Source organism: Colobus angolensis, unplaced genomic scaffold, assembly GCF_000951035.1.
Source record: "Colobus angolensis palliatus isolate OR3802 unplaced genomic scaffold, Cang.pa_1.0 Scaffold205, whole genome shotgun sequence".
NCBI classification, from domain to species: Eukaryota; Metazoa; Chordata; class Mammalia; order Primates; family Cercopithecidae; genus Colobus; species Colobus angolensis.
This window is the reverse complement of record NW_012115211.1, coordinates 2,344,163-2,368,672: the sequence shown is the minus strand read 5'-3', so window position 1 is coordinate 2,368,672 and position 24,510 is coordinate 2,344,163. Positions and strand designations below refer to the sequence as shown.

The following is a 24,510-nucleotide window of genomic DNA, read 5'->3' as shown; positions in this document are numbered from 1 at the left end:
CAAGACTCTGTCTCAAAAAAAAAAATCTATCTATCTATCTATCTATCTATCTATCTATCTATCTATCTATCTATCTATCTATCTATCTATCTGTTTCTTTCTCTCTCGATACAGATACAGATAATGGTGGATCACATATATTTATTTTCAGATGTCAAACTAACTCTCATTCCTGGAATAAATCCTGCTTGGTCATGGTGTAAAATTATTTTTATATGTTGCTGGGTTCGGTTTGCAAGTATTTTCTGGAAGACTTTTGTGTCACATTCATATTGATCTGTAGTTTTCTTTTGTGATGCTCCTGTCTGGATTTGCTGTCAGAGTAATGCTTGCCTCATGAGTTGAGGAGTGTTCTCTACTATTTTAATTTTTTAGAAAGGTTTGTGAAGAATTGGTGTCAACTCCTCTTTGGTAGAATTCAGCAGTGAAGCTGTCTGGACCTGGGCTTTTCTTTGTGGGTAGTTTCAAAATTACAAATTCAATCTCTTTAGTTAATTTTTACTATTTCAATTATTAATTGCTTTGTTAGAGGTCTCTTCATATTGTCTATTTCTTCTTCTTTTTTTTTTTTTGGAGACGGAGTCTTGCTCTGTCGCCCAGGCTGGAGTGCAGTGATGCCATCTTGGCTCACTGCAAGCTCTGCCTCCCGGGTTCACGCCATTCTCCTGCCTCAGCCTCCCAAGTAGCTGGGACTACAGGTGCCTGCCACCATGCCTGGCTAATTTTTTGCATTTTTAGTAGAGACGGGGTTCCACCGTGTTAGCCAGTATGGTCTCAGTCTCCTCGTGATCCGACCACTTTAGCCTCCCAAAGTGCTGGGATTACAGGCGTGAGCCACCGCGCCCAGTCCATGTTGTCTACTTCTTCTTGAGATAGTTTAGGAATCTGTCCATTTCATCTAAGTCGTCAACTTCATTGTCATACAATTGTTCATGGTATTTCTTTACCATCTGTTTTATTTGTATACAGTTGGTATTAATGTCCCCGCTTTAATTTCCAATGCTAGTATTAACAATTTGAATCTACCCCTCCCTGGGAACACAGTCCACCAACTAGTAACTGAGGGAAGAGGGGGCTCTAAAGTCTTGCCTGCCTAGCCTGGAGTGGTGTTTCTATTTCTGTGAGTTCGGAGGGATAGGGAGAGATATCTTGGTTCAAATATCAACAAGAAAGCTCATGTGCTTCATTTCAGGGAAATTTACTTTTATGATTCCTTTCTCTCCTTTTTTTTCTTTCATCTTCTTTTTAGAACTCCCATAATTTGGACATTGAACCTTCTTAAAATATCCTCAATTTTATATTTTTTTCCGATTTTCCAACTCCATTCTTTTTGTTAAACTTTCTGGGATTTTTCCTCATCTTTCTCTTCCAAATTTTGCATTAAATATTGTTCTCTGTTTACATGTTGAAGCATTCCTCAAACATCTAAAAATTGTGGCTATCTGTTCATATTAAAAGTCAGGCACTGAAATGCTGACCGGAAGTGTCATATTCCAGTTGGGAGTGGGAGAAAACTTGTTGACTGGTTGGTTTCATTATAAAATAATTGGGCAGAGCTAGACCATTTTGTTGAGTAATCTCTAATGGTTGGTATCTGCACTTCTTTTCTCTTGAGCTAGACGGTTTCTCAGCAAAATCTCAATCTCCTACTTGGGAGGTGATGTGGCTGTCAGTGTTCTAGGAGTCAAGAGGTAACGGGGATCAGAGGTAGGAGGGGTGTTCATCATTCCACATGCAGACTTTAATTTAGTCTCCATTTCCTTGGTATGGTCCTCACCACTACCCTCAGTTTGCTTGACAGCCTCGCATCTAAGGATCAGTTTGTAACCTCTACATATTAAACTGCTAGTCTTTCACTGGGCAGGGTAATGTCAGTCTTCTGGCTCTGGGGATGGGAGATGGTATTATAATAATAATATCTAACATTTATTGAGAGGTCATTCTGTAAGATGTTTACAGGAATTAATTCACTGAGTCCACACTACATATCACTGAAGTAGGTTATATCCTTTTTATAGGTGAGGAAACTGTAGTAGAAGGTGGTTAAATAACTTACATAATGTTTTACAACTAGTGAGTGGCAGAGTTCAGGTTCAAATACAGGCAATCTGGTTTGAGGTTCTCTTTCAATTAATCTCTATTCTATACTGTCTGTCCAGATCTTGGAGAGGGGAAAGAAGGATCTAATTGCTCCTATTTATTTTTTCTTAACCAGTCCTCATTTTTAGCCTCAAATTCAGATATTGCTTTGGTGTTTCTAATTCCTGCAGTAGTCTTTTTGGGCTACTGCAATCAAACTGTTGGTCCTCCAACCTCAAACATACAGACTTCTCTATTTTGCTAGGTCAGTTACCTTTGTTCACCTGTTTTCTAGCTTCCAAAATTTTATTGACATCTTTCTTTTGCTGTCACCTCCCCTTTTGGTTCTTGTGAGTTTATGCCTTTTCTATTCTTTCATTATCATTTTGTTGAGGTTTATTTTATTTTGAGGCAGGGTCTTGTTCTGTTGGCCAGGCTGGAGTGCAGTGGCATGATCTGGGCTCACTGTAACCTCTGCCTCCTGGCTCAAGCAATTCTCCCACCTGAGCCTCCCCAGTAGCTGGGACTACAGGCGTGTACCACTGCGCCAAGCTAATTTTGCATTTTTTTGTGGAGACAGGGTTTCCCTATGTTACCCAGGCTGGTCTTGACCTCCTGGGCTCAAGCAATTTGCCTGCCTCAGACACCCAAAATGCTGGGTGTACAGGTGTGAGCCACCAGGCCTGGCAAGGAATGGGGATAAAAGTTTTAACTTTTATTCTTACTTTCATTCTACCATACTCTCTCTGGGTAATCTTGTCCACTTCAAGACTTTCGGTTATTACAGAGTAGCTAACAAATCTCCAATTTTTATCTTTGGGCTAGTCCTCTCTCTTGGGCTTCAGCTCTATATATCTAAGCGCCTACAACTCAAGTTTAACAGATTTACATGCTCAAACTTGAACTTGGCCTTATGTCTGCTTGAGGATTTTCAATAATTTCAATCATTACAATCCATGAAGTCACTAGAGCAAAAACCCTAGGGATCATGTTTTACTCTTTGCCCTCTTTCTACAACTAATAAGTAATCAAACTCTGTCATTTCAACCTTTAATGTCTTACCTCTCCCCTTCTGCCAGGGAGAAAAAAACCCCTACATGATTTCCCATCTCTTCTATCCAATGCTTTTCCATACTGTTGTGACAGTGATCTTCTGCTCAAAACATTTTGATGTTTACACAATTTTTAAGGCCCAGATTCATTAACACAATAATCAAAGTCTGGCTTCCACTTACCTTTTCCATTATACCTCTACTCACTCTACTCATTCCTACCATTAGCATACGATGAGTATGTAGTGTTGTTACTTCCCTGTAATAGAAGTCTAAACTTCAAATCAAACTAATTGGAGGTTTTTTATTTTCTTTTTTTTTTGAGATGGAGTCTCACTCCTTCTATCATCCAGGCTGGAGTGCAGTAGCATGATCTCAGCTCATTGCAACCTCCGCCTCCAGGGTTCAAGCAGTTCTCCTGCCTCAGCCTCCTGAGTAGCTGCACCACCATGCCTGGCTCGTTTTTGTACTTTTAGTAGAGACAGGGTTTCACCCTGTTGGCCAGGCTGGTCTCGAACTCCCAAACTCAGGTGATCTGCCCGCTTTAGCCTCCCAAATTGTGGGGATTGTAGGTGTGAGCTTTTGGAGCCTTTGAAACGCATGCTCTCCCATAACCTTTAAAACTTCGGCACATACTGCTTTTAACCACTATGCCCTATTAACTTTCCAAGACATGAATGTAGACAGTATCTTTTATACAAGAGACAATAAATAGATGAGTCTGGTTGGAAGGCACATGTTATTCATAATGTTAACAGAAACAGCTACCAACAGTAAAAATACTATGTGTTGGCCAGGCACTGTGGTTCATGCCTATAATCCTAGCACTTTGGAAGGCTGAAGCGAGCAGATCACTTGAGGTCAAGAGTTCGAGACCAGCCTTGACAACATGGTGAAACCCTATCTCTACTAAAAATACAAAAATTAGCCAAGTGTGGTGGTGCATCCCTGTAGTACCAGCTACTCAGGAGGCAGAGGCAGGATAATCGCTTGAACCCGGGAGGCGGAGGTTGCAGTGAGCCAAGATTGTGCCACTGCACTCCAGCCTGGGCAACAGAGTGAAACTCTGTTTCAAAAAAACCAAAAAACAGGCCGGGCGTGGTGGCTCAAGCCTGTAATCCCAGCACTTTGGGAGGCCGAGACGGGTGGATCACAAGGTCAGGAGATCGAGACCATCCTGGCTAACATGGTGAAACCCTGTCTCTACTAAAAAATACAAAAAACTAGCTGGGTGAGGTGGCAGGCGCCTGTAGTCCCAGCTACTTGGGAGGCTAAGGCAGTAGAATGGCGTAAACCTGGGAGGCGGAGCTTGCAGTGAGCGGAGATCTAGCCACTGCACTCCAGCCTGGGCAACAGAGCAAGACTCTGTCTCAAAAATAAAATAAAATTAAAAAAAAAAACCCTCAAAATATTATGTGTCGAGCATTGTGTTACTCTTTTATATACATCATTTTTAATCCTTACAACAATTTTGCAAGGTTAGGTACAATTCCAATTTTACCAATGCCTCTGAAGTTCAGAGATACCTGTTTAAGGCCACAAAGCTAATTAGAGATGAACCTTGAATTTCCACTTGAATCTGTTTAAAATCCATGCCTTTTCATCATACCATGTTAACACTGGTGTTAGGGAAAGAGTTGGGAGATAAGAATGGTAAGGTAGGGAGGGGGGAGGGATTGCATTGGGGAGTTATACATGATATAAATGATGAATTGATGGGTGCTGACGAGTTCATGGGTGCAGCACACCAACATGGCACAAGTATACATATGTAACAAACCTGCATGTTATGCACATGTAAAAAAAAAAAAAAAAAAAAAAGAATGGTAAGGTAGAATGGGATCATTCTGTAAGTGAAGCCAAAAGTAAAGGGCTAAAGTTTGGAGTTTTATTTAGTAGGCAATGAGTGATCGTTTAAGAAACAGGGAAGGGTTTGGTTAGTCTAAGGACATGTTACTTTAGGAAGATAAATCTGATAACATTGTATACTATGAATTGGAGGAAGAGTTTAAAAGGAAGAAAGCCAGTTAATAATGCTTACCTGCCTAATAGCAGCTGTATAGCTCTGGTATCAGCTTTTGTGTCATGTCTCCAAAATGTATTCTCAGTTGAAGGGAGGAGGTGATCTTCAATGTGGTCTTTAAACTGATTCCTAGAAAAGGCCCTGATTCTAAGGTGTAGAAAAATACTTTCTCACTGAGTGGCTAACAGATGGAAAAAATCTAAATCATAATCACTTCGTACATGCAGCTGGTCTGACTCAGAAAATTTAATGTACTTTAGACTTAACTGCCTTAAATAAAACTTTACACTTTGCAAAGCTCTTTCCTACAGTAGAATCCCATCTCATTTCTGTGAGGTAGGGAGAGAAGATCCCCATTTTACATCCAAGGATACCAGTTCAGAGAGAGTAAAGAATTTACCCATTTACATACGCTGCAAGTGCCAGTGCTAGGATAAGATCTTTAGTATCTTAACTCCTAGTGTAGGCTTCTTTCCCACCACATCAGGAATTATTTGATAAGCGTTTCCAAGATTATCCAGTCCATAACTTGACAAAAAACACAGGTTAACAACTATTAAGAAATGAACTGTTAGGGTTCTGTCTATCCTGTAACTTACTGTGTTGATGCTCTAAGAGAATCTTCATTAATAGGAGGATGAACTTGGTCCAACAACATGCTGGTGTCTGGGCTTGATTTCATTGCAGAAATCACCATGGCATTACGCAGTTTATTGCCTTGTTCTAACAGAGCTGAAGAGGGTAAATGTAGAAAACAGAAAAACCCAAAATGCAGCAGAAACATTTGGAATATTCAGGGCATTTCCTTTTATCACAGGACTCACCAGTATGTACTGTAATAGTTTACTCATCTGCCTTTCCCATTAGCTTGAGAATTCCTTGAGGACATTTATTCAAAAGAGATGTTTACTGAGCTTCCACTGTGCACTGTTTTAGATGCTGGCATTATAACAATGAATGAAGTCTCCATTCCAGAGACTGACCTCTTGTGGGGTTGTTATATCCATGTACTGACTCTTCCGACTGGTGTTTGTATCTAATAAGGTTAGTAATGTTTATATATTTTTTGTATCCAGATACCAAATTTATACTTCTACGGATGAAGAAAAGAGTGCTAAAAAGCTTCCATGACTCAAACAGCAGGTTAATGGAAAAGTCAGAATAAAACCTGAGTTTTCAGACTTTCTGATAGGTAAAATTTACCCCATTCCTTAAGGGGTCCCACAACAATAGCAGCACCAGAAATGAGAGAAAACATTTATTGAATGTTTACCACATGCAAGGCACTATTCTAAATATTTTAACATGTATTACTCATTTAATCCTCCCAATAGTCCTCTGAGATATGTAGTACGACTTCTTTTGTTTTCCAGATAAAAAACTGAGGCAGACATAAAAAAGGATGAGTTCATGTCTTTTGTAGGGAACATGGATGAAGCTGGAAACCATCATTCTCAGCAAACTATCGCAAGGACAAAAAACCAAACACCGTATGTTCTCACTCATAGGTGGGAATTGAACAATGAGAACACTTGGACACAGGAAGGGGAACATCACATACCGGGGCCTGTCGTGGGGTGGGGGGAGGGGGGAGGGATAGCATTAGGAGATATACCTAATGTAAATGACGAGTTAATGGGTGTAGCACACCAACATGGCACACGTAACAAACCTGCACATTGTGCACATGTACCCTAGAACTTAAAATATAATAAAAAAAAGAAAAAAAAATTGAGGCAGAGAGTAGGTAACTTGACCAAGATGCACACATAATACATCTATAACCAGATGATTCCACATCCTATGTTTTTAACCACTATACTATCTATGACCCTACTTAGTTCTTAGGTTTCTTTTTAAAAGCTGAGTGCTAGCTGGGCAGGGTAGCATGTGCCCATGGTCCCAGCGACTTGGGAGGCTGAGGCAGGAGGATTGCTTGAGTCAGGAAGACTGCTTGAGTCCATGAGTTTGAGGGGATAGTGTGCTATGATCACACTTATGAATAGTCACAGTGTTCCAGCCTGGGCAACATAGTGAGACCCTGTTTCTAAATAAAAACAAATACAATAAAAAAGCTCAGGCCCAATAGTATTATTCCAACATATACAGGAGGTATTATTATTTTCTTGAGGTTCCACAGGCACTTAGAAAGTGCCTAACTCCTAGTCTAATTTTATAATTTCTAAAAATAAAATATGATGGTTAGGCCAAGAAAAAAAAAAGTCAAAAATATCCATAGTCTTATTCATTATTTATGTATTTTTAGAGACAGGGTCTTGCTCTGTTGCCCTAGCTGAAATGTAGTGGTGCAATCATAGTTCACTAAAGCCTCGAACTTCCAGGCTCAAGCAATCCTCCCACCTCAGCCTCCCAAGTAGCTAGGACTATAAGTGCATACCACCATGCCTGGCTTGTTTTTAATTTTTTAATTTTTTTGTACAGATGGTATCTTGCTATGTTGCCCAGGCTGGTCTTGAACTCTTGGCCTCAAGCTATCCTCCTGCCCTTGCCTCCCAAAGTCCATATACATCAAAACATCTAATATTTGTTACTATAAAGAAGTCAAGGCCAGGCGCGGTGGCTCAAGCCTGTAATCCCAGCACTTTGGGAGGCCGAGACGGGTGGATCACGAGGTCAGCAGATCGAGACCATCCTGGTCTACACAGTGAAACCCCGTCTCTACTAAAAAATACAAAAAACTAGCTGGGCGAGATGGCAGGCGCCTGTAGTCCCAGCTACTCGAGAGGCTGAGGCAGGAGAATGGCGTAAACCCGGGAGGCGGAGCTTGCAGTGAGCCGAGATCGCGCCACTGCACTCCAGCCTGGGCGACAGAGCGAGACTCCGTCTCAAAATTAAAAAAAAAAAAAAAAGAAGTCAAAATATACCTTAAAAACTTAAAAAAAAATCAAAAATCTTAAATATCATATGTTCAATGTATGATGTGGCAATACAACTAAACTAAAAAATAAAGATCACTCACTGTGATAGACAGAATTCTAAGATGGCTACCCCAAGGTCCCCAGTGCCTCATATACTCATACCTTGTCCTAGTGATTCAAACACTTGTCTAGGTATTACTGTGAAAGGATTCTGCAGATGTAATTATTTAAAACAATTTTTTTTTTTTTTTTTTGAGACAAGGTCTCCCTCTGTTACCCAGGCTGGAGTGCAGTAGCATGATCACGACTCACTGGAGCCTCGACCTCCCAAGCTCAAGTGATCCTCCTACCACAACCTCCCAAAGTGCTGGGATTACAGGCATGAGCCGGCTTGCCCGGACTTGCAGATATAACCAGTGCTTACCTTAAGACAGGAAGATTATCTTGGTAGGCAGAACCTAATCATATTAACCTTTTAAAGTAGATTTTTCTCTGGCTGGTTAAAGGATATGATAGTCAGAGATGTGAAGTAGGAGAAGAATCTAATGTATCATTACTATTTTGAAAATGGAGAAGGACAGTATCCTGCTGTGTAGTTAGTGTTTCATAAATAATAGCTGGTTGACTGATACAGCTTTGTCCCCTCGTTTCTGGTAGCGTATTAGCACATTAAAGACCAGAAAAATCATTAGGTTGATGTATTTGTTGTGTCCCTCCCACGACCTCAGTTCTATGCTTACTAAAGTGGCCCACTTAATCTTGTGGTTGGAAGGGACCTTTGAAGATCTTATCCAGTGCAACCGGAGTCCACTTTCCCAGGGGAATTACACCAGGAACAGGAAACTCAAGACTGCATGCTCTCACTTATAAATGGGAGCTAAAAGCTGGATCAGGGATAAAAAGACGGCAACAATAGAAACTGGAGACCACTAGAGGGGGAGAGAAGACAGGGGCAAGGGCTGAAAAACTATTGGGTGCTATGCACAGTACCTGGGTGATAGGATCATTCATACCCCAATTCTTGGCATCATGCAATATAAACAGGTAACAAAACTGTACATATACCCTCTGAATCTAAAATGAAATTGAAAAATAAAAAAGATCTTATCCAGCTATGTACCTGATAATTTAACCCCATCTGTAAAAGTCACATCAGAAGGTTATCCAGCCCACACTTGACCATTTACAGAGATGTGGTCCCTCTTTCATTTGTGCACAAGTCAGACTACTAACTCAGACTGAGTCAAAATCTATCTTGTTTTATCTTTAAATCCACAGATCCTAGTAACTCTTATTGAAGAGACTGCACATTGACAGCCCATGGGTTGTGCATGGCATATTCTGCTTGGCTTGAACAGCTGGCCAGCAAAGTCTTGATTTAAAAAGCAAAAGCAAAACAAAACAAAACAGGCCTAGGTAAACAATGAAACTAGAGTAAGAAGAAGCATAGGACTTTGCCTTAAAGTCTGAGACAATAATGAGAGCTGCTCCCTTTGATAGCACAGGAGCTTCCTAAGTCTGAGCTTGTGTCTTCATTTTAAAATGGGGATAATACCTATCTCACATGTTTTATAAGATTATGCATATAAAACACTTGGCATAGTAGCTAGTGCATAATTAGTGCTCAATAAGTAGCAGCTGTTTTCTCCAGGCTCTCTCTTGCTGGTCCTTTTACCAGTCTGGTTACTCTCCTTAGAAGGAACACGTCTCCTGGCCGGGCGCGGTGGCTCAAGCCTGTAATCCCAGCAGCACTTTGGGAGGCCGAGACGGGCAGATCGCGAGGTCAGGAGATCGAGACCATCCTGGCTAATACGGTGAAACCCCGTCTCTACTAAAAAATACAAAAAACTAGCCGGGCGAGGTAGCGGGCGCCTGTGGTCCCAGCTGCTCAGGAGGCTGAGGCAGGAGAATGGCGTAAACCCGGGAGGCGGAGCTTGCAGTGAGCTCAGATCCGGCCACTGCACCCCAGCCTGGGCGACAGAGCGGAACTCCGTCTCAAAAAAAGAAAAAAAAAAAAAAAGAAGGAACACATCTCCTTTCCAGAACACATGGACACAGGGAGGGGAACATCATACACCAGGGCCTGTCAGGGGGTGGGGGGCTATGGGAGAGATAGCATTAGGAGAAATACCTAATGTAGGTGACAGGTTGATGGGTGCAACAAAACTGCACATTCTGCATATGTACCCCAGAACTTAAAGTATGATAAAAAAAAATAAAAAATAAAAGTTAAAAAAAAAAAAGAAGGAACACATCTCCTTTCCTTTAGATCTTTAATGTTACCTTCTTTTTTCTCTTTGCTTTTTTTTTTTTTAGAGATGAGATCTTGCTACATTGTCCAGGCTGGACTCAGAACTCCTGGGCTCTAGTGATCCTTTTACCTCAGCCTCCTGAGTAGCTTAATGTTACCTTGTTAATGAGGTCTTCCTTTGCCAACCTATGTAAAACTAACATCCCCTTCTCTCACCTTCCTGGCTTGATATATCGCCATTGCCATGATCACCAAGTAACACACGGTTATTTATTTAGTCTATCATTTGTCTTCCAATCAATATAAAACCCATACAGCGGGAGTTTATATCTTTTTTCTTTTTAACTACTGTAGCCCTGATACCTAGAAGAGTACCAGTCATCTGGTAGTGCTGAATAGATAACTGTTTATTGAGTCAACAAATATCTTTCTTAAAGTCTGAGCTGACAAGTACTGAGTACAGTGGGTTCATTTTCCTTCTTGTTAATGCAGTCTTTGCATTAAAGACTAAAATTAATAGTTTATAATCTTGGAGTATACATATATATACACATATATATATATTTAAATATATATATTTTTTCTTTCTTTTTTTTTTTTTTTTTTGAGACAGAGTCTCGCTCTGTTGCCCAGGCTGGAGTGCAGTGGTGTGATCGTGGGTCACAGGAACCTCTGCCTCCTGGGTTCAAGCGATTTTCCTGCCTCAGCCTCTCGAGTAGCTGGGACTATAGGCGCCTACCATCACACCCGGCTAAGTTTTGTATTTTTAGTAGAGACAGGGTTTCACCATGTTGGCCAGGCTAGTTTCGAACTACTGACTTCAAGTGATCTGCCTGCCTCGGCCTCCCAAAGTGTTGGGATTATAGGTGTGAGCCAACATGCTCGGCCTGTATATTTTTTAGAGTAGGGAATCTAAGATATTTCAGTTGAAAAAATATAAACAAAATGTTTTTGTTCTTTTACAAAATGTGCTTAAGAATGTAAATTATGTAATCAAATAGTTCTGATGCTACAGATATTTTAATTTTGGAAATTTTACTTGTAGGGATGTAGACAAATTCCTGTTATGATCATGAGGTCAAAGAGATACATGGTTGAACATTACAGTGTAATGTTAAGTCAAGTGCTTTTATTATACCACTCCTTAACATAAGGTAATCTAATTCTGTTCCTGTTTGCTTTTTTATTTCTGTCTAAGCCCTTATAAGGGTAAACTGTCTCCTTTCTTCTTCTATTTGGCCACAAGTCATTATTTAATTCCCAGGATGAAGATTAGCAGTTGTATACTGAATGTTCTCACTAAGACTTAAGAGTTTTCAGAATGTGAAATGGATTTGGTACTAGTCTCCGTACAGTGGGATAAATAAATGCTGATGATGAGACAAAAACCTTACTTGCCTTGAATTATTTGGGACAAAATAAGGACTAACCCTTTTCTATGATAAAGGTTTTCCCCTCATATCCAATTTCTTTTAAATGATTCCTTTCCCAAACCTGCAATTTTATGCATCGAGTAATTATTTAAAATACCCTGGTGGTTTAATATGGCTGTCTTTAAATGGTGCAAGATGCTGGACTCTAGCAAGACTGCCTGTTTTTATTTGACTTAGTTCAAACAAGAGTCTTGGTTCTCTTTGTAGGCTGGCTAACAAGTAGAGCAATCCCAATAAACGTAGTTTAGTCTGACTCAGTTCACAAATAAATACATACCTGAAAGAAGATCCTTGGTTGGGGGGTTGTTTGAAGAAAGAATGCATGAGTCACTGTGACTCTTGGCAACTGTTCTAATTTGAGGCTGGAATTCAGAACTGTTCAGAAGGGACATCTGCTTCCGTGGAGCTCTGCCTTTCAGAGTTACAGACTCTAAACTCTGTCCTGAATTAAGATGGTGCTGTAGTCCAAAGGAAGAATCCTTTATTGTATCAGGGTTCTCTGCAAAGTATACATGGTCTTTTCCCCTGTTTTTTTTTTAAAAAAGGAGAACATCAGCAATATATAATCTATTATGGCAATATTCTATTTTGTCAGAGACAGAAAGTAGACCAGCGGTTTTGGCAAGGTAGTTTGGAACACAAAAGGGGTGATTTATTTGCAATGCAACTTTGTAAATCTCTTTTTCATCTTCCAAATTATAGAAGTAATAGATGCTTTATCTACAGTTAGGGAGTCATAGCTTAAGCGAGACAATAAAACGAAGAGCTCAGCAGAGCCTGACACAAAGCAAATGCTTCATAAATAATTACTTAAAACAAAAACCTGATTCTTATTTCATTCTCTTTCACAGAATAGCTCCCTTTCCCTCTTTTCCCTCACGAACATCTGTCCTGCATCTGGATATCATTTAGTCATTTATTTGTATGTTGGCTTCATTGTGAGTGGCTTCACTGTGAGATTGTGAGTAGTCCTCAAAAACAGAAATTATGTCTTACTTATTTCTAGGCCCAGCACCTAGTATCAAACCAGGACCAGAGCGAGTGCTTCACAGTTATCGGCTAAATGAGGACTGTGCCTCTCTCTGTTGTTAATCTTTTACTCAACCATAAATGAAAGACAGAAATCACAAGTACAGTGGAGTTAACTGACAGACTGACTGGTATTAGGTGTGGTAGTTACCTTGGAGTGGTTGATCTACTGCTGTTGGCTCCTAACTCTTTTCCACCAATTTTGATGGTATGTATGTCGCGAGGCCTTGATGGAACCTGAAACTGGGTACTGCTGGGTTCAGTATTCTCTCTGAATCCCTGCTTAGATAAAAGCACATTTTCTGTCATGTCAGTGGTAGGAAGTGGATGGTAGCTGTCGTAAGTTTCTGACAGAGGCTCCAGAGCAAGTGAGACCTAAGAGAGACACGCAGTATACAAGAAATTTTCTTCAGCATTAATTAACTAATTTTAAGACTCCCCTGCTTAATATTAATTAATGTCCCCCATTCCTTACAAGATTAATGTCCCCCATTAATTATCTAAATTCCTGCCTACCTCAGAAGCCTCATCTCTTGCTAAGCTTCCTTCCTTCATCCCTCTGTTCCAATAGACCAATTACTTACTTATGGTTCTCTAAATGTACCTTATATTTCATTGCTTTATGCCTTTGTACATACAATTTTCCCCAGCATTCCTTCTTTGTGTCTAAGTAGAGATGCCATGTCCACTGCCTTCTTCATGTTTCTACTTACTCTGTATCTATCCATTAGTATAATCACCATTTACTGAACCTTTTACTATAGGCCAGGAACTATGCTAAGTTCCCCATATAGAGAAGCTAATGTGATTATATAACGCCATCAGGAAAGTATATTACCTTAATTCGAAGATTTTTTTTTTCAATCAAAGATTTAGAGAAGGTACTTGCAACTTTTCGTTCATCATCCTGATTAGATTATGCATTCCTTGAAGGCACTGGCTATCTTCTTCATTTTTCTATCGACTAATTAGCATAGTGCCTGTATACATAGTATGCAAGTCTAATATGCCTCATAATGCCTAATGGTCTGATGAATAAAAGAAGGACATAACATTTTCTGCATTCTTATTATTGGTTGCTTGGGAAAAATAAGGTCTAGTTCTATGCTGGAGATGAAGAGGGGTGAGGAGGGAGGACAACTAAGATGCAAAGGTAATTCCTTTAAGTTTCCTTATCATTCCTTCCTGTGAGTTCAAGTTCTTTGTGAAAAGGCTTTCTAGTCCTCTGAAAAGCCCAATGGAGAAACGTCTAATGGAGGAATGAAAAGTAAAATGAAGTTTTAAAGCAAAACCTTAAGGAAGAAAGTGAAGGATATACTCCAAAAGAAAAGAATAGCAACATTGAAAGTTCAGTTTCAATGACAAAGAAAGCAGAAGGAATTGTTTAAGCAGCCAAAGACTGTCAAATAATGAATGCCCTAACACAAAAATGAAAAATTGCAGTTAGATGTTTTACGATGTCTCTGGGAAGGTCAATGAAATATTTTATCCAGAAGAACTGCCAAGGCACAAACTCAATAAAACATGCCTGGGTCTTGATGAGAATTCTGTTCATGAACCATAACATAAAGTCCTTCAAATCTATTCATCACGAAGATCTTTGTACAAAGACAAACGACAGCAATGCACCAGGACGAATACTCTGTGCAGCGATCACCGTAACAGCATCACATAAAATTCTGGTTGCTCAAACATAAATGTCAGGAAGTGTTCCCTTACCATTCATCACTTGCCAAAGACTGCCTCTGCATTCTAGAAACAAAGGAGACGCTGAGGATAAAGGTAGTGTTCCTGGCCTTAATAATGAGCTGCTAACTGGCCACAGAGTTTGCTTTAACTCATTGGCCTGCACTACCATTGGACCTTGAATAAAGAGTCAGAGAAAGTCCAGGCACTTGCCATGCTCATCTTACAATCAAAACACAGGGGCCTAACTTCTTCGTTCAGTTAAACAAATAATTGTTGATACCAGCTCTGTTCCAGGCTCTGTGCTACCTCCCTGAGGAAAAGAGAGGACTAAAACATGGACTTACAACTATAATCCCAGCCAGTTGGGAGGCAGGGGTAGGAGGATTGCTTGAGCCCAGGAGTTTGAGACTGGCCTGGGCAACATAGTGAGACCCTGTCACTACAAAAAATTAAAAAAAAAAAAAATTAGCTGCACATAGTGGCATGGACCTTGAAGTCTTAGCTACTTGCTAGGCTGAGGCAGGAGGATTGCTCGAGCCCCAGAGATTGAGGCTGCAGTGAGCTATGATTGTGCCACTGTACTACAGCCTGGGCAACAGAGCAAGACTGTCTCAAAACAATGACCCCCTCCTCCCCCACAAACAAACCTTCTGCCTCAGAGGATCATAGTATTTTGTAGGGGAAGTTAAAAAAAAAAAAAAGTAATTTTTCCACTTCTCTGTCGGCCAGGAAGGGCAGTGGTGACATATCTATCAAGTACAACCACCACGGCTTCTGTGCTTTGGACAAAACCTTAGATATGTGGCCTTCTGGCCAAGTGCCTGAAATTTCATGTTGTTGGAACATTTGCTGTATCCCTGGGGGTTGCAGATCTCTCTCTGTTTGCTGTGGCTAAACCAAGAAAGAAGGCACACACAGATTTCTTCAGAAATTATGATTCTATCAAAGATTTTGAGGAGATGAAGAAGACTGGTATCTTTTGGAACACAAAGTGATTTTGAAATACAAAGAATTTCTTTGGGCTAAATTACGCAGAAGTTTGTCACTGACTTGTGTTCCTGAACTATGAAACATGAATATGTGGGCTAAGAAAGAGTTTCTACTGATAAATAAACAATTAACAAAAAAGTAATTTTAATATAAAATAGTAAGTTTTAAGATAAGGAAGTGTACTAGGTGGTATGGGAATGCTAAGAAGGGGTCTGAGGCTGGGGAAGAGGTGAGGAAGGAGTGCCAGGGATGATTTCCAGGAATGAAATACAAACATTTGAGCTTAGAATCTTAAATCTGAATGAGGCAGAAAACGCTGAGTGGGATGGAAGTAGAACATCAGAAGCAGACGGAAAAGTATTGGTCAAACTTTGGAGGTATAAAACAGAAGAATGTTCTGTCAATTCCTAGCAGTCCAAGAGACCATCTACTCTAACCCTCCGGTTGCATTTAGCTCCCAGATCTTCATTCCTGTCCACCTCAATCATTCACCTCCCCAGTCATGATTCATCTTGGTGCTTACTCCTCTGCCAATCCCTTGAGTCCTGTAGAATTTCTATTTTATACAAATTACCACTTTAATGAAACATTTCTTTCTTTAAATGTCCCCATTTACTCAAAGTCTCTTCCAATAGAAAACACCTACACTTGCCAGGCTAAAGGAAGTTAACTTTTGCCTTTCTGGTGCTAAGTCTAGACCATCATTCTGTCACTTAAATACATCACCCCTCTTCCAAAGCCCACGCCATCCACATATACCATGAATGTACCACATGCTTCTCACATCCATAAGAGAACAACTTTTTAAAAAAATTTTTTGTATTTTGAAATTTGCTTATATTGTTGAGTGATACATGCACATAGCTTAATGAAATGTCATTTACTCCAAAGAAGAATTTTCTTTTTTATTATACTTTAAGTTCTAGGGTACATGTGTACAACATGCAGGTTTGTTACATATGTATACTTGTGCCATGTTGGTGTGCTGCACCCATCAACTCATCAGCACCCATCAACTCATCATTTACATCAGGTATAACTCCCAATGCCATCCCTCCCCCTGCCCACTCCCCATAATAGGCCCTGGTGTGTGATGTTCCCCTTCTTGTGTCCAAGTGATCTCATTGTTCAATTCCCACCTATGAGTGAGAACATGCGGTGTTTGGTTTTCTGCTCTTGCGATAGTTTGCTGAGAATGATGGTTTCCAGCTGCATCCATGTCCCTACAAAGGACACAAACTCATCCTTTTTTATGGCTGCATAGTATTCCATGGTGTATATGTGCCACATTTTCTTAATCCAGTCTGTCACTGATGGACATCTGGGTTGATTCCAAGTCTTTGCTATTGTGAATAGTGCCGCAATAAACATACGTGTGCATGTGTCTTTATAGCAGCATGATTTATAATCCTTTGGGTATATACCCAGTAATGGGATGGCTGGGTCATATGGTATTTCTAGTTCTAGATCCTTGAGGAATCGCCATACTGTTTTCCACAATGGTAGAACCAGTTTACAATCCCACCAACAGTGTAAAAGTGTTCCTATTTCTCCACATCCTTTCCAGCACCTGTTGTTTCCTGACTTTTTAATGATCGTGATTCTAACTTGTGTGAGATGGTATCTCATTGTGGTTTTGATTTGCATTTCTCTGATGGCCAGTGATGATGAGCATTTTCTCATGTGTCTGTTGGCTGTATGAATGTCTTCTTTTGAGAAATGTCTGTTCATATCCTTTCCCCATTTTTGATGGGGTTGTTTGTTTTTTTCTCGTAAATTTGTTTGAGTTCTTTGTAGGTTCTGGATATTAGCCCTTTGTCAGATGAGTAGATTGCAAAAAATTTTCTCCCATTCTGTAGGTTGCCTGTTCACTCTGATGGTAGTTTCTTTTGCTGTGCAGAAGCTCTTTAGTTTAATTAGATCCCATTTGTCAATTCTGGCTTTTGTTGCCGTTGCTTTTGGTGTTTTAGACATGAAGTCCTTGCCCACGCCTATGTGGGATGGTATTACCTAGGTTTGCTTCTAGGGTTTTTATGGTTTTAGGTCTAACATTTAAGTCTCTAATCCATCTTGAATTAATTTTCGTATAAGGAGTAAGGAAAGAATTCAGTTTCAGCTTTCTACTTATGGCTAGCCAATTTTCCCAGCACCATTTATTAAATAGGGAATCCTTTCCCCATTTCTTGTTTTTCTCAGGTTTGTCAAAGATCAGATGGCTGTAGATGTGTGGTATTATTTCTGAGGGCTCTGTTCTGTTGCATTGGTCTATATCTCTGTTTTGGTACCAGTACTATGCTGTTTTGGTTACTCTAGGATTATAGTATAGTTTGAAGTCAGGTAGCGTGATGCCTCCAGCTTTGTTCTTTTGACTTAGGATTGTCTTGGCAATGTGGGCTCTTTTTTAGTTCCATATGAACTTTAAAGCAGTTTTTTCCAATTCTGTGAAGAAAGTCATGGGTAGCTTGATGGGAATGCCATGGAATCTATAAATTACCTTGGGCAGTATGGCCATTTTCATGATATTGATTTTTCCTATCCATGAGCATGGTATGTTCTTCCATTTGTTTGTGTCCTCTTTCATTTCACTGAGCAGTGGTTTGTAGTTCTCCTTGAAGAGGTCCTTTACATCCCTTGTAAGTTGGATTCCTAGGTATTTTATTCTCTTTGAAGCAGTTGTGAATGGAAGTTCATTCATGATTTGGCTCTCTGTTTGTCTGTTACTGGTGTATAAGAATGCTTGTGATTTTTGCACATTAATTTTGTATCCTGAGACTTTGCTGAAGTTGCTTATCAGCTTAAGGAGATTTTGGGCTGAGATGACGGGGTTTTCTAAATATACAATCATGTCATCTGCAAACAGGGACAATTTGACTTCTTCTTTTCCTAACTGAATACCCTTTATTTCTTCATAAGAGAACAACCTTAAGGACACTCATCAATCTTCCAGCAATGACTCAAGGTTCGCTTTAACAATAAGTTGCCTGCAATTATCTACTATATCTACAACATCTATCAGTATCAGAGAGAGCAAATTAGTAAGTATAATTTTCAGAATCATGTTGGTCAATGCAGCATTTTTTAAAAAGCCAACTATTTAACAATGCTTACTATTATTTTTTTTAATTTAGAGCCAGGGTCTTGCTCTGTCACCCAGGCTGGACTGCAGTTGTGTGATCATAGGTCACTGTAATCTTGAACTCCTGGGCTCAAGCGATCCTCTTGTCTCAGCCTCCAAAGTAGCTGGGATTACTGGTGTGCACCATCAACCACATCAGGCTAATTTTATTTATTTTATATATATTTTATATATTTATATTTTATATATTTTAGGGGTCTTGCTCTGTTTCCCAGTCTCGAACTGCTGACCTTAAGTGATTCTCCCACGTCAGCTTCCTGAGTAGCTGAGATTATGGGCACACGCCACCATGCCTGGCTCAATTTGCTAAAATTGTGTTGAAAAATTTTAAGTCTAGGTTCATTAAGGATATTGTTCTATACTTTTCTTATATTGCTCTCTGGTTTTGGTATTAAGGTGGCGTAGGCTTTAAAATAAGTGTTTTCTCCTTTTCTATTTTCTGGAAGAGACTGTATTATTGGTGTTATTTCTTCTTTATGGTTGGAAGAATTGGCCAGTAAAGTGATCTGGGCCTGGAGATTTCTTTTTCAGGTTTTAAGCTAAAAATTAAATTTAAAAATAATTATTGCTTTATTCAGGTAATCTGTTTGATCTTCAGTGAGTTTTGGTAGTTTACAGTTTTCAAATAATTGGCTCATTTCATCTAAATTGTCAAATTTATATGTGGAGAGTTGTTCATAGTATTTCCTTAATATCTATGGGTGCTATAGGCTGTTGTCTTTCTTACAGTAGAATCAAAAGGAAAGTGAAATATTTGTGTTCGTGAAAGAGAACAAGAGACTTACGAATTTCAAAACAAATGAAAGAAAAAACCATATTTATTTGTGGAAGAGAATGTGAAAGTTGATTATACAAATTGGGTCCTTCTTGTCATATCCAACTAAATCAGTTGAGGGGCCAGGGGAAAAAAAGCACTCAGGGGTATATAGATTGCTCCAAGAATGCAATTCTCTGCAAACCTGGCTGCAGAAATGGCCTGCTATTACTCTCAGACCAGTTTCACCTACCAATGAGAGGGTCACCCATCCAAAAGAGCTTGCCAGCTCCCCCAAAGCTTCTCTAGTGCCAATAAGCTTTTTTGGAACACAATATGTACAGTTTTTCTTTTTTAAAAAAGTGTTCAATTTTTATTTTAGGTTTAGGGGTACATGTGCAGATTTGTTATACACGTAAACTCATGACTTGGGGGTCTGGTGTACAGATTATTCCATTACCCAGGTACTAAGCACAGTACCCGACAGGGTTTTTGTTCTCAACCTCTCCATCTTCCCACTCTCCTCCTTCAAGTAGGTCCCAGTGTCTACTATTCCTCTATTTCTGTTAATCTGTTCTCATTATTTAGCTCCCACTTGTGAGACTATGTGGTGCTTGGTTTTCTGTTCCTGAGTTAGTTTGCTAAGGATAATGGCCTCCAGTTCCATCCATGTCCTGCAAAGGACATGATCTCATTCTTTTTCATGGTTGCATAGTTTTCCATAGTGTGTATGTACCACATTTTCTTAATGGTCTACCACTGATGGGCACTCAGCTTGATTCTATGTTTTTGCTATTATGAATAGTGCTGCAATGAACATAACATGTGCATGTGTCTTTGTGATAGAACAGCTTACAGTCCTTTGAGTATGTACCCAAAAAGTATAATTATTTAAAGCTATAATTATTTTTTAAATTTAATTTTTAGCTTAAAATCTTCTGAAAAAGAAATCTTCAGGTCCAGATCACTTTACCGGCAAATTCTTACAATACCCAGCAGTGGGACTGCTGGGTCAAATGGTAGTTCTGTTTTTAGATCTTTGATGAATTGCCACACTGCTTTCCACAACGGTTGAACTGATTTATGCTCCCACCAGCAGTGTATAAGCATTCACTTTTCTCTGCAATCTTGTCAGCATATGTTATTTTTTGACTTTTTAATAATAGCTATTCTGACTGGTGTAAGTCATTCTCACTGTGGTTTTGATTTTTACTTCCCTAATGATTAGTGATATAGGGCATTTTTTCATATGCTTGTCGGCTGCATGTATGTCTTCTTTTAAAAAGTGTCTGTTTATGTCCTTTGCCCACTTTTTAATGGGGTTGTTTTTTGCTTGTACATTTGTTTAAGTTCCTTATAGATTCTGGATGTTAGACCTTTGTCAGATGTATAGCTTGGAAATATTTTCTCCTATTCTGTAGGTTGCCTCTGTTGATAGTTTCTTTTGCTGTGCAGAGCGCTTTAGTTTAATTGTCCCAGTTATTTTTGCTTTTGTTGCAATTACTTTTGTTTTCATCATGAAATCTTGCCAGTTCCTACGTTGAAAATGGTATTTCCTAGTTTACAGGGTCTTTATAGTTTTAGGTTTTACACTGAGGTCTTCAGTCCATCTTGAGTTGATTTTTGTATATGGTGTAAGGGGTCCAGTTTCAATGTTCTGCATATAGCTAGCCAGATATCTCAGTACCACTTATCGAACAGGAAGTCCTTTCCCCAAAATTTTTCTTTCTAATAAAACTCCCAACCTTCTCTTTGTTCTTTGAACGTACTGAAGACCATCACCTCTCTATATGTCCTGAATTGCAATTCTTGCTTCCCAAATAAAATGTTTTAAATTTGGAAATTTGTCTTTTTATTTTAACTACAACAAGAATATTTCTAATGGTAAAATACACAAACAAGATATGACTGTGTCAAAATATAGCATCAGGAAACAAACTATAGTAAGAATTATGATGGGCCTGTAGAACAGACAAATAATGAAAACTGAATAAACAGAAGGTACATATTTAAACAGGATTTTTTTTAAAGTAGATAATGAGTGGTATTCCTGTGAAATGCAGTTGCATATTAAGATTAAAAGCTTTAGGGTGTCAAAGTTTCTTATCAATGGTAAAATTTATAAAAGAATGTTTTGTGAATGCAGCAGAATTTGTGTATAATAGCATGATTTGCATATATATGTCTAACCAAAATTAGTTATTCAGCATGTTAGTGGTATGGCTGCAAACTTAAAAGGTGAACTGAGTGAAAATGTTAAATAATTTGTGGCATTCTTCTTTGTAGCTGAGAACACAGATAAAAATAACTTCCCAAGAGTTGTATCCATTTAAAGTATCAATGAGAACTTTATGCAAGCAAAAAATTTTTGGATGTGATACTCATGACACATATTATCAAGAAAATACAGTTCTCTAAACTGGAAAAAGTCTTGAAAACGTTATTAAAGACTGACGACAAAGGATGATGATCCTGAAATGGTCTTTGTTGACAATGAAGTTGTTTCAAAATCTAAATCCAAGGTGGCAACACTTTGCAAAGACAGATAACCATAAAGCTACTTACTGTCTTATTTACTTTGTCTACAAGGCTAAAAGTCAAACCACACACACACACACACACACACACACACGCACACACACACATATATATAACTAACATGTGAATTAAATAAATTCCTGCTGGGCGTGGTGGCTCACGCCTGTAATCCCAGCACTTTGGGAGGCCGAGGTGGGTGGATCACTTGAGGTCAGGAGCTTGAGACCAGCCTGGCCAACATGGTGAAACTCTGCCTAAAAATACAAAAATTAGCCAGGCATGGTGACAGACGCCTGCAATCCCGGCTACTTGGGAGGCTGAGGCAGGAGAATCGCTTGAACCTGGGGCGGAGGTCACAGTGAGCCAAGATCATGCCACTGTGCTCCAGCCTGGGTGACAGAGCGAGACTCTGTCTCAAAAAAATAAATAAATAAGTAAAATTAAAAATAAATAAATAAATAAATAATAAAATAAAATAAATAAATTCCTTTGGTCAATATTTTGCTTGATAACTGGAAAGCAGGTCAGGCGCAGTGGTTCACACATATAATCCCAGATTTGTGTATAATCCTGTATAATCCCAGATTTGTTTGTATATAATTCCAACACTTTGAGAGGCTGAGGCAGGAGGATCACTTAACCCCAGAGTTCAAGACCAGCTTGGGCAACACCTCAAGGCCTTGTCTCTACAAAAAAATACAAAAATTAGCCAGGTGTCGTGGTGTGCGCCTGTAGTCCCAGCTACTAGACTAAGGCTGTGGTGGGAGGATCATTTGAGCCCAGGAGGTCAAGGCTGCAGTGAGTCACAATCTAACCACTGCACTCCAGCTTGGGCAACAAAGTAAGATCCCGTCTTAAACAACAACAACAACGATCACAACCCCTGAAAAACTGGATAAGCAGTATGTAGCCTGTCATCAGTACATGGATATTACGTGACTTAGTATAAGGTATGGTGCTAAAAAAATGTTTTCGAGCTTGAGTTTAAAGAAGTCTCCTGGTTTATGTTACAGTCCAAGGAGACATCCCAGCCTCAGATCACTAGCACAGACTGGTCAAATACAGGGCCATTTTAAGTGACATTACTGCCTATGTAAAAAACCTGATGGCTTATCTGCAAGGGCATTAACAAAGAACCATATGTCATTCAATTTACTCATTACTTGATGACTGTATCTTTGGAAAGTTTTATTGGCAAGGAACTATCTGTCCTACTTTTTTGTATTTTTCCATGCTGAAACAGGATTTCCAGAAATGCAACTGATAGCATGAAATACATTCCTAAAATTGTAGAGCTGAAGACTGATATCCCAGAAAGATTTTTTTGGTTTCAAGCTTTATAAAAACTAACACTGTTCAACTTACCTTTCTCAATTTATACTGGAAGTGTAACATATGGAGGTTAATAAAGTACAGTACAATATTTAAGATTAACTGTGATGTTGAAATCTTAAATTTTACAAATGTCTTAGTAGTAGTACCCTAACTATCAAAACTATTTTGCCAAGATTCTACCTTTGTTTGGAAATACTCATGTTTGTGAATGGTTACGATCTGTTATGGAACTGAATAAAAACTAAATCTTGTAATTAAATGGTTTAAAAATGAATGATGTAATGCCCATCATATACATAATACTTGGTACTAACTTAGTATAGAAGTAAAAGTATCACATTTCTAGCCAGATTAAACGAATGACTTCAAAAGAAAAAAGCTATGGTCAAGTATTCCTGTTTCCCAATTTCAAACTTTAAATAATCATATGTTCGTGTATATATATACATACATATCTTACATAAATATACACACACATATAAGATATATGTGTGTGATATGTGTGTATATATTTATATATGTGTATATACTATGTTACATGCTTATATGATAGCATAAGTTTGATACTTTCGACACTTTTCAAAAGTCTGAATATATTTTTGGCAGTTGATTTCTTTTACAGCCAGTCTGCTTGACTCACTTATTTTTTTTGACATCTGATCTATACCAATAATGGAATACAACAAAGCTTTCTCTCTCAATCAGCTTGATTGTAATGAACTATATCTGCCTTCTTTGCAGTCCCTCACTCCCTAGTCTGACCAAACCTGATCTTTCCCTCCAGAGCAACACTGTAAAGCCACCTTTCTTCCTTCATCTTCCATTCTATCAGCTCCTTACTGGCTACACTTACCCCTCTTGTTGGGAGAGATCCCATGCTTAGTCAACTCAATACTGTCCTTGGGGACAGCAAAGCAGTAGTATAACAAGAATTCAAGCTCCATCATTCACTGCATGCTTTTCTTTTTAAAGTATCTTAAAATATAACACATGCACATTTAGATTCAAACAGTTCTATAATTTTGTTACATAAAACAAGTCCCTTACATAGACACCGTTTCTCTTTCTTCACAAGCAGCCACTTTCAATTTCTATACCTGATTCTTGTGGTATTTACCTCTACAGCTCCAAATAACATGATAATGTTACCTTGACTTAGTTTCCAGGCATGACCTTTTGACTTCCTAATACAGGAGATAAGAATTTAGCTCTATCCCACATCCACTTATTTCCTCCATCCTCCCAATATGTCAATATAGTAAACACTGATTATTGATCTAACTACAATTATAGTATGAGCATGTATTCCATTTATAGCTGAA

General features: G+C 39.0%; 1 protein-coding gene across 1 annotated transcript in view; it reads right to left on the bottom strand.

The window, feature by feature from the left end:
- Positions 1-24,510, bottom strand: part of C2CD3 (C2 calcium-dependent domain containing 3) — a 166,750-nt gene that overhangs the window by 119,851 nt on the left and 22,389 nt on the right. The window contains exons 4-7 of the mRNA XM_011942052.1: positions 12,898-13,121; positions 11,995-12,242; positions 5,754-5,886; positions 5,173-5,301 (exon numbers count right to left, since the gene is read on the bottom strand). Of these exons, the coding sequence (XP_011797442.1) occupies positions 5,173-5,301; positions 5,754-5,886; positions 11,995-12,242; positions 12,898-13,121 (734 nt within the window). The remainder of the gene's footprint in view (positions 1-5,172; positions 5,302-5,753; positions 5,887-11,994; positions 12,243-12,897; positions 13,122-24,510) is intronic.